At 43.1% G+C, this 12,907-nt stretch overlaps 1 protein-coding gene across 4 annotated transcripts in view; it reads right to left on the reverse strand.

The window, feature by feature from the left end:
- mybl2b (v-myb avian myeloblastosis viral oncogene homolog-like 2b) overlaps positions 1–12,857 on the reverse strand; it is a 41,217-nt gene extending 28,360 nt beyond the window's left edge. For 3 of the 4 annotated variants that reach the window (XM_069888165.1, XM_069888164.1, XM_069888167.1), the window contains exons 1-2: positions 12,718–12,857; positions 7,522–7,618 (exon numbers count right to left, since the gene is read on the reverse strand). In XM_069888165.1, coding sequence (XP_069744266.1) covers positions 7,522–7,618; positions 12,718–12,737 — 117 coding nt within the window. In that variant the 5' untranslated portion in view covers positions 12,738–12,857. Of the gene's footprint in view, positions 1–7,521; positions 7,619–9,584; positions 9,664–12,717 lie in introns of those variants that run through there. The other variant, XM_069888166.1, reaches the window with a different exon arrangement.
- Positions 12,858–12,907: the final 50 nt, after the last annotated feature.

Genomic DNA, 12,907 nt, shown 5'->3' on the forward strand with positions numbered 1-12,907 from the left:
GTGGTCACAGCTTTCGGTGTCGACTGAATAGCTATGAAGCGTACAAAGCTCTCTGCTTCTGTCCCCAATTCTGACTTGGATTGTGGGCCTCCATCCTTCACCAATCTGGACAGCGGATCAGCAATGTTTGCTTTGCCAGCAATGTGAACTACTTTGTACTTGTAGGGTTGGAGTCAGAGTACCCATCGCTCTATTCTGGCACACGGTTTGGATCTAGCGGCATAGATCACCTCTAATGGTTTATGATCTGTGATGAGTTCAAATTCAATGCCATACAAATATGCATGGAAACTCTCACAGGCCCATACAAGTCCGAGTGCTTCTTTCTCTGTCTGAGAATATCTTCTTTCCACATCTGACAACGATCTGCTGGCGTAGGCAATGATTCTTGGTCCTACCTCATGTATCTGTACCAACACGGCTCCTAAACCAACAGGACTAGCATCCGCTATGACTTTGGTTGGTGCAGCCGGATCATAATATCCAAGAGTATCAGCATCTGTCAGACTTTGCTTCAGCATTGTGAATGCTTTTTCTGCTCCGATCCAAAATGAAATGGTACACCTTTCCTGGTTAGTTTCCTTAGTGGTTCTGCCACTGTAGCAAAATTAGGGATGAACTTTGCGCAATAATTGACCAATCCTAGGAAACTCCTCACCTCCGTTGCGTTCTGGGGTGCACGTGCATCTGCAATAGCCTTCACCTTGGCCTCTGCTGGGTTTAGTCCTTCCCGTGTAAGTCTGTGTCCCATGAAGTCCATTTCTGACACACCGAACTGGCACTTGTTTCCATTCACGGTAAGGCCTGCCTCCTGTAGTCTAGATAGTACACGCCTCAACCGTCTGTCATGCTCCTCCTTGGTGGGTGCATGGACTATGATGTCGTCAGAAATGTTGGCAACTCCAGGAATGCCTTGAATCACTCGATGGATTTCATATTGGTAGATCTCAGAAGCTGCATTAATGCCGAACGATAGTCTTTTGTATCGGTACAATCCACAGTGAGTCACAAATGTTGTTACGTCTCGGGATTCTGGGTCCAGCTCTAATTGATGATAGCCCCATTTTAAATCAATTTTTGAGAATATCTTACTGGTAGTTAACTCTTGAAGTATTTCCTCCACTGTTGGTATAGGGTGTCGTTCTCGAATTATAGCTTCATTGGCCATTCTCATATCAACACAGTCTTATGTCACCATTTGGTTTGGGCACAATCACTACTGGGCTAACCCATTGCGTCGAATGTTCCACAGGTTCAATAATGTCTTGCTCTATCAACTCTTTAATTTTGGCTAGCTGGCGTAGTCTCGTCACGTACTGAGCAATTGTCTGGCCATCTTCTTGTCTCGTTCTCCGAAACAAATGGCGTTGAAATGTAGCATTCGGTGTCACTACATAGTGTGCATTCAATGCATCGACCGCTTTCCGGTATTCATCCTTCCTTCCTGTATTCAAAAGTGTCTTAAAAGTTTCCCGAACTGCGGGTCCTGCGGTGAAAAGAAGTAACGCCCTTCTCTGAGCTTTTTGTTCCACCGTACCGCTATCGAGAAATAGGCCACAACTGTCGGCGTAGGCTTCAAATTCTTCCAGCCATGCCTTCCACTTGACACTTACAGTGCTTGCATCACCAGTCGGGTCAAAATGAGGAACACCTCGAAGTGTTAAAAAATTAGCTTCTGTGAGGAAACTTTTTTCAGCCCAAAGCCACCGAATCAAAAATCAAAATTCTTATCACATTTAAGTTCCAAAACGTTGTTGTTTTAATCCTCGTCACCAATGTCACATTTGTGGCCCGAAATGTGAAGTTAATAACACTAATAACGCAAGTTTTACCAGTTCAACATCTCCGTGTCTTTATTCTCCAGCTTTCATTGTTCCTCCATTTCGTGCTCTTCTCCCTCTCTCATACCACGTTACTTCCGGTCAGGTGAATACACCTCACGCATATTCATTATCATGACAGTTAGGACTTTATTCTCTGGATCGTAGAATAATGATGGGAGATTTGATAGAAGTATTTAAAATTATGAGGGGGATTGACAGAGTAAATGCCGATAGGCTTTTTCCACTGAGGGTAGGTAAGGTATAAACCAGAGGACATGAGTTTAAGAGTGAAAGGGGAAATGTTTAGGGTGAACTTCATTCAGAGAATGGTGAATGTGGAACAAGCTGGCAGGTGAAGTAGTGAATGCGGGCTCTATTTTAACATTTAAGAATTTGGATAGAGTGGTATGGAGGTCTACTTGTTGGGTGCAGGTCAGTGGGACCAGGCAAAAAAAAAAAAAAATGGTTCAGTATAGACTAGAAGGGCCAAAGGGGTCTGTTTTGGTGCTCGAATATCCTATGTTCTCTATCCTTTGGTTCAAAAACATACAGATCAAAGTTTTCCTAAGTGACCAAAAGCTAGAAGTAGTAGAAATGCAACTGCATTAGGCATTAAAATGTCATAGCCAGATAATAAAGCAAAAGGGTTCATGAAATGCTGATATTCAGGATAGGATAATGTTTTCCTCTACCGGCATCACCTACGGCTCCTAGAACGCTTCCACCCGCGCTGTCTCCGCTCCATCCTCAACATCCATCGGAGCACCTTCATCCCTAACGTCGAAGTACTCGAGATGGCAGAGGTCGACAGCATCGAGTCCACGCTGCTGAAGATCCAGCTGCGCTGGGTGGGTCACGTCTCCAGAATGGAGGACCATCGCCTTCCCAAAATCGTGTTCTATGGCGAGCTCTCCACTGGCCACCGTGACAGAGATTCACCAAAGAAGAGGTACAAGGACTGCCTAAAGAAATCTCTTGGTGCCTGCCACATTGACCACCGCCAGTGGGCTGATATCGCCTCAAACCGTGCATCTTGGCGCCTCACAGTTTGGCGGGCAGCAACCTTCTTGGAAGAAGACCGCAGAGCCCACCTCACTGACAAAAGGCAAAGGAGGAAAAACCCAACCCCAACCAACCAATTTTCCCCTGCAACCGTGTCTGCCTGTCCCGCGTCGGACTTGTCAGCCACAAACGAGCCTGCAGCTGACGTGGACATTACCCCTCCATAAATCTTCGTCCGCGAAGCCAAGCCAAAGAGAGAATGTTTTGCTATATCCAAACAGGGCCTTGCTCAATTTACATTAGGAGAAATGCAAACATTTCTTAGGAGGAACTCAAAGGAATGCAGAGTAGATTTGCAAGTCAATAAAAGAGATAAAGCAAACAATGGGCATTTTTTTTCCCCACAGAAACTTCAGAATTCTGAAAAAATTAGCATATTTACCTCCAGTGTGTCCCAATGTGGTCATTTACACAGAGGAACTTTTACACAGCCTTTCTGCATTGCAGTTTGTCGGAGGGGGAATGTCATATTCATTAACCTTGTTTCTTATAGAGTGGCTGCGGTCGATTTACATTGCAGCCGCTCTGTAAAAACATGGAGTACGAGTGGAAAAATTATGGGATGGAATTTTTATGCAAATTCCATCCCAACATTTTTTGCACTGCCACCGGAGCAGAAATTTTCTGTTCCGTGGCTGTGTAAAAGTCTCTAATAATGGTTGTCACACTATAGGAAGGATGTAATAGCAATAGAGAGTATAGAGGAGATATACCAAGATGATTCCTGGAATGGAGGATGTATTTGTAAAGGGAGATTGGATAAATTGGATTTCTAATAGTCTTTCATAGGTTGAGGAATACATTTTCCATATATTTTCTGGAGTGATCTGCTAGAAAAGATCGAGGCAGGAATAGTAACAACATTTAAGAAGCACTTGAATGAGCAAGGTGTGGAGTGGTGTAGAATTAATGCTAGCAAATGGGATTAGTATAGCTATGTACTATGGCCAACACAGACAAGGTGGGCCAAGAGGCCTGTTTTGATGCTGCTTACCCGACTCTATTTTCAAATGAATGTCTTATGAATGTCTATAAAATTATGAGGGTTGTAGATAGGACAGATATTCAGAATTTTTTTCCCCCCCCCCCTGCATTGCAGGAGTCCAGAACTAGAGAACACAGGTTTAAGGTGAGAGAGGAATTTAAAGGAAATCCAAATGGCAAGGTTTTTCACAGAGGAAAGCGAGTATCCAGAACAAGCAAATATAACTACAATGTTTGAAAAGGTATTTGGACAGGTATGGGTACACCCCACTTTACGAAACTAGAGGGTTTCTATGAAACCTTTCATAAGTTGAAATGGTGTAAAGCAGAAACCCATTCACTACTATTGAAGGGTATTTTTGTAAAAGCGAACACAGGTTTCTTTGTAAAAGCAAATTTTTGTAAAGCGAGTATTCATAAAACGGGGTATACCTGTACTTGGATAGGAAAGATGTATGAACATAAGAGGCTCATGCAAGTAAATGAGATTAGCATGTACAGATGGTATAGGTGAGGTGGGCCAAATAAACATGTACCTGTGCTGAAAATTTCTGATTCTATGATTCAAACTAGGACTGAAGTCTCAGGAATTTAAAAGACAGATGATTTAATTGATACATTTTCAAGATATTAAAAGGAACTAATTAGACAGGGAGAAACCATTTCCACTGGAAGCTCCAGGATGAGGGGGGGGGGAAATATAAAAAAAATGACTCCAGGATGAGGGGATTAAAAAAATGGCAGCCCTGCCAAAACTGCAATAACTCTGCCACTGGTGTGGACATGCAGGAAACAGACTCAGTGTTCCCTCACGGGGTTCAACTGCCTGGTCTGATTGCAGTTGGCTCTGCAAAGGCTTTGAATAGCCTGTTAAAGGAGTGGATGGTGGTTTAATTTAAAATCCTGCAACCATGGATCTGCGTCCAAGGTGGCAGCACCTATGATCAGCAGAGGGCACGAGGGGATGCAGGCCCCAGGGAAGCAGAGGACTGGCGCAGGGCACAGTAAATGGGAGAACCCCCATTTGAAAAGGAGAAACAGAGGAGATGACCCACAGGACAGTGATCACAGCAGCAGGCCAGTGAGGGACAAGGAGGCTGAAGAACACACAGGCAGCGACCTGTTGGTGACTCGGTGCAAGGAATCCATGCAAGATGTGGGCGACTAGAGTCAAATGACTCACACCAAGCTGCAGGCTGGATAAAGGGGGACCAGGTATTGGAACCAGAATGTGAGAGGGTGCTGGAGGCTTCCTGGTTTGCATCTGGAGTTCTGGTTGCTGATAGTTTGGACTGAAGGCTGTGTGGCTGCAGGAGCACTGGAGGCATGACTTTTGGGGCAGGGGGGGGAGGAAACTTTCTTTGACTTCTCTTTCACTGACTGTAAGGGGCACTAGGCAGTTTTGGCTGATAGCAAATCTTTGTCTGCCTTATGATAGACTAACAGAAATTATGTGTAATATCACACTTCTGGTTTTATGACATGACAAAATCATTTTGAACTGTCTCACTATTTGAGCCAACCTCTCAGGTGTGAAGTTGGAAAGCACACAGCTGGAAGAAATTTGAAATTCTCTTCTGCCTACTGTAATTGATGCTAAGTCAACTGTTAATCTTAAATGAATTTTGATGATCAGGGTATGAAGAAAAGGCACACTTGTGGAAAAAGACACAGATCAGCCATTACACTGATGCACAGAGAAAAGATAGATGACTTAATATGTGCCCAATGATTTGAGATCAGTAGATGGCATCACAAATCACACAAGAGCCAAGGACCAAATACTCTTCTGCCATTTTGCTGCTCTGGCACAAGCATCACTGGTATATTATGATTAAACAGGTAAGTTGCAGAAACATTTGGTTAGATTCATTGAAGTATGATTGTGCTAAACTTTATCCAAATCTATGGACTTCACAGTCCCTTGAAATTAACAAGGGTCACTTTAACTTCTTGATAGGTTGCACATGACAGCAATTAAATTATATCCTGCATGGTCAATAATTCAAGTTCAGCACACAGCCACATTTACAGAACTTGCGACTGGGATTCTGCGTCATAACTGAACACACACTTGATGGCCATATTTTAACCACAGACGATCAAATCTGAATTTTGTTCTTACCAAAAAACAAATTCCAGACTCATGTGGCATCTTGGAAACACACAAATGTTTCAGAAATAATCCAGTGGTTCGATTTCAAGGGATCGGAGGTGAACTAGCTAATTGGATACAAGACTAGTTTGTTGTCAGCAGCTGGAGGGTGGTAATGGAGAATTGTTTTTCAGATTGAAGGCCTGTGACTGAAGGTGCACTGCAGAGATCTAGGCAGGATCCTCCATTGTCATCTCCATGAATGTAGTTAACATGGCTGTTAGTAAGTTTGCAGATGATTCCAAAATTGTGGAAGGAAAGATTATGTTTACAACAGGATCTAGATCAAATGGGTGAGTGGGCCAAGATATGGGGGATGAAATTTACCTCCTGTAAATGTGAGATAATGCATTTTGGCAAGTCAAACCAAGGTAGGACCTGTATAGTAAATTGAAAGGACCTGGAGAGCATTGTGGAACAGAGCTACCGAGGGGTACAGGTGTATAGTTCCCTGAGGAAGGTGGACAGGGTAGTGGAAGAATCTCGGACCACAGAGTACATCTTCAGAATAAAAGGACATCCCTTTAGAACAGAGATGAGATGTTGCTTTAGCTAGAAGGTAATGAATTTATGAAATTCTGTGCTACAAGCAGCTGTGGAGATTTTCATTAGAATGTGTAAAGTTGTTCTTAATTAATATGGGTATCCAAAGGTAAGGGTTGAGAGGAAAAGTACATCAGCCAAGATTTGAATGGTAGAGCAGTCTTGGGGTGTTGAATGACTTTATGGTCTTCGAAAAAGGCAAGTTACATACTTGCCTTCATCAGTAAGTCGATATACCAAATAATACCGTCAGTATTGAGTAGAGAATTTGGGATGTCAGTCATTGAAAAGGAGTCATTAAGTATAGAAAAAATTCAAAAGGACAGGAGGGCTTAAATTAGAAGGCAGTTGGAGAGGCTGGGACTTTTCTCCGTGGTGCATGGGAAACAAAGATGACTTTCTAGAGATATATATATATAAAATAGTGAGGGAACACAGTTAAGGGTCACAGTCTTTTTTCCAAGATAGGAGAGCCTAAAACTAGAGGGCATAAATTTATGGCAATGTGTGGAAGGTAGGTGCAACAAACTGCCAGAAGTGGTAGAAGCAGGTACAATCGTAATGTTCAAAAGACATTTAAATAGGTATGTAGACTGGAACAATATAGAAGGATATTGGCCAAATGCAAATGAATAGGACCAACTTAAATACTGTAAAACTCATCAACTCTGGAGGTGCAGGAAGTACAGAAAAAGGTTCAACTTTCTGTTAGAACATATCCTTCTATCAAAGGTAGCATTTAAAAATTAATCCAAGTGATGATCAGATACCATACATGTGTAATTTATTTCACTAACAGGAAGGTTATCAAGAAAAAATGCTTTCAAGTTCACATATATGTCAAGTTCTCTTCACACTATCACAAAGATACCAAATACTGTATTAAAATCGTATCCATTTTGTAACCTTAAATGTATATACTTTACAAATAAACACTGGTTTCAGAGCAGATACCTCTTCTGAAGTCCATTTGACTTTGTACAGTTTACTTGCATCTTTGTGGTCTGGAACATCACAATCCAAATCCTGTGAAAGCTCGTCCAGTTCATCACTATATTTCACACACACAAAAAAAGAAAGAACACCTCAAAATGCAGCAGATAACATAGATCAGCAAGCTTCAAGTTTCTTCTAGGCCAAAGCATAGAGATCACCAGGCCAAGTGCTGGAAAACAAATTTGAATGACCAACACAACGTCTGGCAAAGAAACTGTAACCTCCAAATCTTCTGCCTTGTCTTTGATACACTTGTACAAATTAGGCGCAGGAATGGGACATTTCTGTCCGTCAAGCAAGTATCATCATTAAATAAGAAAATAAGATCATGGCTGAGTAGTTTATACTCTTCTCTTTCAAGCTAGTTTTGTTATTCTTATACAATTTCCTTTGATGTGACATAAAACAATAATCCATCCATCCATTCTCTACTGTCAATGTCAGGATTCATTACCTGTCACGAGAAAGTCCTCAAGAAGGTAGTGGTGGTAAGCAACCTTTTAGAAGAAGGTATTCTCAGTGTTGTTGGATTGGGAGTTCCAGGATTTCTACCCAGCGATTATAAAGGTCTGGTCAGTCTGTGTTCTCTCCATCCCCCTTTTAAATAGGCCACAACATATTGGGGGGGGGGGTGGGGGGTGGGGAAACACACGAACTGAAATCATATGTTTTGCATGTAGTCAGTAGGAGAAGTAGGGAAGAAAGCAACTAAACTTGACTGCTTCACGGAAGGGGACCCATAAACTTTGAGCAGAGTCCTAAGAGGCCCATAGCAAAAAAAAAGTTGAGAACGGCTTTTCCAGATAGTCAAGCATCTTGAGTCACTCAAGAGATTGATGATGCTGTAATCTGGGGCAGCAAAAAAAAGTCTGCTGGAGGTTTGAATATTGAACCTTTTGTCCAGACTAAGTCTTGAGTTGCTCAAGCTAAATTCATTCAGGCAAGTATAGAATGCTGCTCTTTTTAACTCTCAAAAATTGCTTACTGTTTGTGTCAGACAGTGTGTCCTTCAGCTAATTTCTCGACAGATTTTCTTGATTCTATATCCCACATGCAAGATTAGGAAAGGTACATTACAGAGGTAATCAAAACCAATTCAAGCAACATCTGTGTTGACTTTGCAGGTCAAGGATCCTTCAGCAGAACTTAGAAACGTGAGAACACAAGAACCTTTTAAGTGACAGAAAGAGCAAGTGTGGAGAGGTAATTTGATAGAGTGCGGAAAAGGAGGTCAAGGATACTGCTTCAAAAGTTGCAATTAAAAACAAGTGAAAAAAATAAAAGGAACAAATTAAAATAGGAAGGCATAGTCACATCGGTGGAAATTATTAAATTCAATTGACACAGATACAAAGCAGAAAATAGAAGTGACAACATTCAGCATCTTTGGAGTAATGCAGGAAGCTGAAGCTAAATGTTAGCCTGGAAGTGGGGAGGAGAATTCAAGTGATAAACTCGAAGGTCACACTTGTGGAGAGAACTGTTCTGAGAAGCAGTCACCTAGTCTGGGTTTCATTTCTGCAACACAGACATGATTATATCTTGAGCTCCAAATGTCCTATATAACACTGGAAGAAGTGCAAGTAAAATATATCTTCACTGGAAGAATTGTTTGGGTTCCTGAATGGTGGCAAAGGAAGAGGTAAAAGAGTAGTTAACGAATCTATTGAGTGCTACAATAATGGTTGTTGGAGATGAAATACTAGAGCCAAGAACATTCTTAAAGGGTGTCTGGAAGGGCAATTCTGGGAATACGGAGGAAATGTTAATTTACACCTTTTTCTCATTTACATATGGTCCATATCCAACTCTCATTTCTTCATATCAGAGGACAGATTAGCAACTAATATTCATTTACTCTCAACTATTCCCTACACTATCTTGGTGACATATCCTCCCTGTCAGACAAGGATGGAGCTACCCATATCCTTATCATTCACCCAACCTGCCTCCACATTCAATGGATTATCCACTACAACATTCATTGAGATTATGCAAACTGATACCCTTCCATTACTTACCTTTTCAACATTAGGCATTTTCACACTGCAGGTGAGCGGTGACTCTACATTGCCCCAGAGAAATTCCGAGGTATTTAGGACCTTCTGGGCCTTTCACACCATGGAATAAGTTCCTGGGAATTTGCCCTCCCTGGTAATTTAGGGGGAGTACTGCCCTCAACCACTGATGTGTTATGGAACACCAGTTCCCCCTCCACCCGGTCCGTCGATTGCCTGTCTGCTCCCTCCCTCCCATCAGTCAGTCTCTCATCCACCCACTCCCTCCCATCGGTCAGTCACTCGCCCGCCCACTTCTTCCCTCTGGTAGGTCGAAAATTCACGCACCCACTCCCCCCTCACTCTGGGAAATACTGCTGCATGAGGGATTATGGTTAATGAGGACGGCCATTCATCCCACATTGTGCTACTGTCATGACATGTCGAAGTGACCCGCTGTTGTCAGGCAGTAAGTATATTTTAACTTTAATCGCCTGTGTGACACAGCACACAAGCGCTGATGTCACAAGGCTTCCCTGCTGGCCATTTGGTTCTTCACACTGCAGAAAGAGGGTAGTCTGGGAAAATTTCCTGGGGCCACAGGTAGGGCCAGGGACCCATTTAAAACTCCGAGGACAACTTTTTCACAGCACAAGTTTACTGCGGACTTCCTGTGAAAATTTCCAAGCAATCTCCATTTTACAATGTGGTTTGAAAAGGCCTATTGTGAAAGAACTGCTGTCAATCAGATCTCCCTAATCTTCTATCTCCACTAACCACTCTCCTTCCATGTCATATGTTCCCATTAGACACCTCTCCTTTTATCTCTTCTTTCCCACCACAAAAGGATCCAAAAATAAGTTGTAATTCTAATGTTTTCTCTCCAAATTAGAGCATTACATTCTGTGTTGGCAAATGGAATGTTAGAGGGATTGAATTTGAGAACAGGGATTTTCTAATAAAACGGTACTGGGTACTGGTGAGGCCACACCAGGAGTAATATATACAGTTTTGGCTCCTTACTTAAGATGTACTGGCTTTGGAGGTGGGGCAGAGAATATTCACCATGTAGATTCCAGAGACGAGCAGGGTTATCTTATGAGGAGATTGAATCAGATGGGATTATATTCCCTGGAATTCAGAAGAATGAACAAGTAGGTTATGAAAAAAAACAAAATTGTGAAAGGAATAGACAAGATGGAGGTAAGAAGAGTTTCCACTGGTAGGTTAGACTACAATTCAAGGCCAGATTAACACAGTAGTGAAAGTAGCACATGCTAAGGACACCAGATTTTCAAGGGTCCCCGCATTTATATTATGAATTGTGAAAAACATTTTTGTTTTCATCTTTGTGCAGCTGCGATGAGATACCAAACTGATGGTCTGTGTTAATAACTCCAATTAAAGGTGATAATAGGCTAAAAACACTATTCTTAAAAGGGGGGGCACTGTTCTCACCTCACCCCTCGCACTGACCATTTCCCCGACCATCTAACTCCCAACATGGCAGCAAGGGAGCAGTGCTGCCAGAGTTCACCAGAGCACCACTCTGGCATATGATCGAGCCACTCTGGGGCCACCCCAGCAGCTCATGGGAAGGGCTCAATACGGGACCAATAGACGTCTTCTTTACCCTTAACTCCCTGCCAGCGCCAGGGAATTGCAAACCAATTCCATCTGCATGGGAGATTATGAGTGACAAAGATGGCCATTGTTCCCGCATTGAGCCAGCCACTGCCGTAAGCTTTGCTTTAACAAAACGTGTAAGTAAGTTCTGGGGGAGGAGGTGCAATTTCAGTGCAAGTGCAAAATGTGCAAGGGTACAACTTTTAACCCGCTAGGGCACTTTCAGGCTTGCCATAGGTGCTTATGTTCCCAAGATATGCCATTGTTAATCACTGAATATAAAGAAAGTTGGCATCATTTTGTTAAGGATAATTAAGATGGGTTAACATCAGAAACTCTCTTGGTTGGGGGGGGGGGGGGCAATCACACCTCCCTCACACTGTATTAATCTGGCCTTGAATTGTAGTCTAACCTACCAGTGGAAACTCTTCTTACCTCCATCTTGTCTATTCCTTTTTTTTTCATGTGCCAGCCAGCACAATTTAGGGCCCCTTTAAAATAAATGCTACAGGTCCTGCAATACCTTAATCTGACTCTGCCTCATTAAGGGGGCATAGCCTCAAGAGACTAGATAAGATGGAGAAAAAGAATAACTGCTTTATCCCAGAAAGTAGCAAACCTGTGGCATTCTCAACCCAAGGAAGCTGTGAAGGATATGTCATTGGATATGTTGAAGACATTGTTAAATGGATTTTGCATAGCAAGGGAATTAAATGTTATGGAGAGAAGGCAGCAAAGTGGAGCCAAGTCCACAGCCAGATTAGCTATGATCTTATTGAATGTCAGAGCAGGGTCTTGTGTAGGAATGGAGCATTTTAGAGTGGTCTTAACTAATTAGTTCACAGAAGGTAGAGACAAATTGGATGTTATTTATTGTATTTTTTTTGAACTGGGAACACTATCTACTGCTTTGACAAGAAGAAAAAAAATGGAATCTTAGTTGTACAGAATGGAACTAAGAGAGAGACCCAGGTCCCATTGAACCTCCGACATGCAAATAGCATCATTGCCAATCAGATTGTAAGACAGGAACAGGTTGGACTCCATTGAACCTCCTTCAATGCTATTATTTATCATTCATACCATGCTCGCATAGCATTTCCACAGGACTAGAGAGCATATTTACATAAATATAAATTAGAATAGTTAAACACATTGAAATATGAAGACACTGTCTTCTGTCACCACCCCCACACCGCCCCCGTCCCCCACACCGCCCCCGTCCCCCACACCGCCCCCTTCTGTTCACTGTCCACCTCCGTTCTGGGAATTCAGGAGCCTGATAGCTTGGGGGGTGGGGGGAAGAAAAAGACAGCTGTTGCCCATTCTGGACTTCAATGCCCGGGTGCTGCGGTACCTCCTACCAGATGGCAAGAGGGAAAACAGTTGACCCGAAGGGCCGAGCGGCTTTTGAGGCTAGTCGAGAAACGAAAGGCCGAACAGTGCATTCCTATCCAGGGGCTGCAAGATGAGGCTTTCAACCTAAGCCTGCAATGGGCCTGGCCAGGCTCCACTGAGGCCGCTCACTTACCCAAGGGGCTGCTGCGCCATGGTCACAAGCCCGGGCTTTCCCCGGCGACAGCTCGCCCAGGGCTCCTGCCCCCTCGGCCGCGCTGAGCCCCTGACCCCGGCTCGACTGCCACTCTCGGAATCAGCCTCTTCGGCGCTGGTTTCCCCCCTTTCATAAAACCCGCCAAATCCGCGGGGCGCATGCGCCAGCG

The sequence above is a fragment of the Narcine bancroftii genome, chromosome 6 (assembly GCF_036971445.1).
Source record: "Narcine bancroftii isolate sNarBan1 chromosome 6, sNarBan1.hap1, whole genome shotgun sequence".
Lineage (NCBI taxonomy): Eukaryota > Metazoa > Chordata > Chondrichthyes > Torpediniformes > Narcinidae > Narcine > Narcine bancroftii.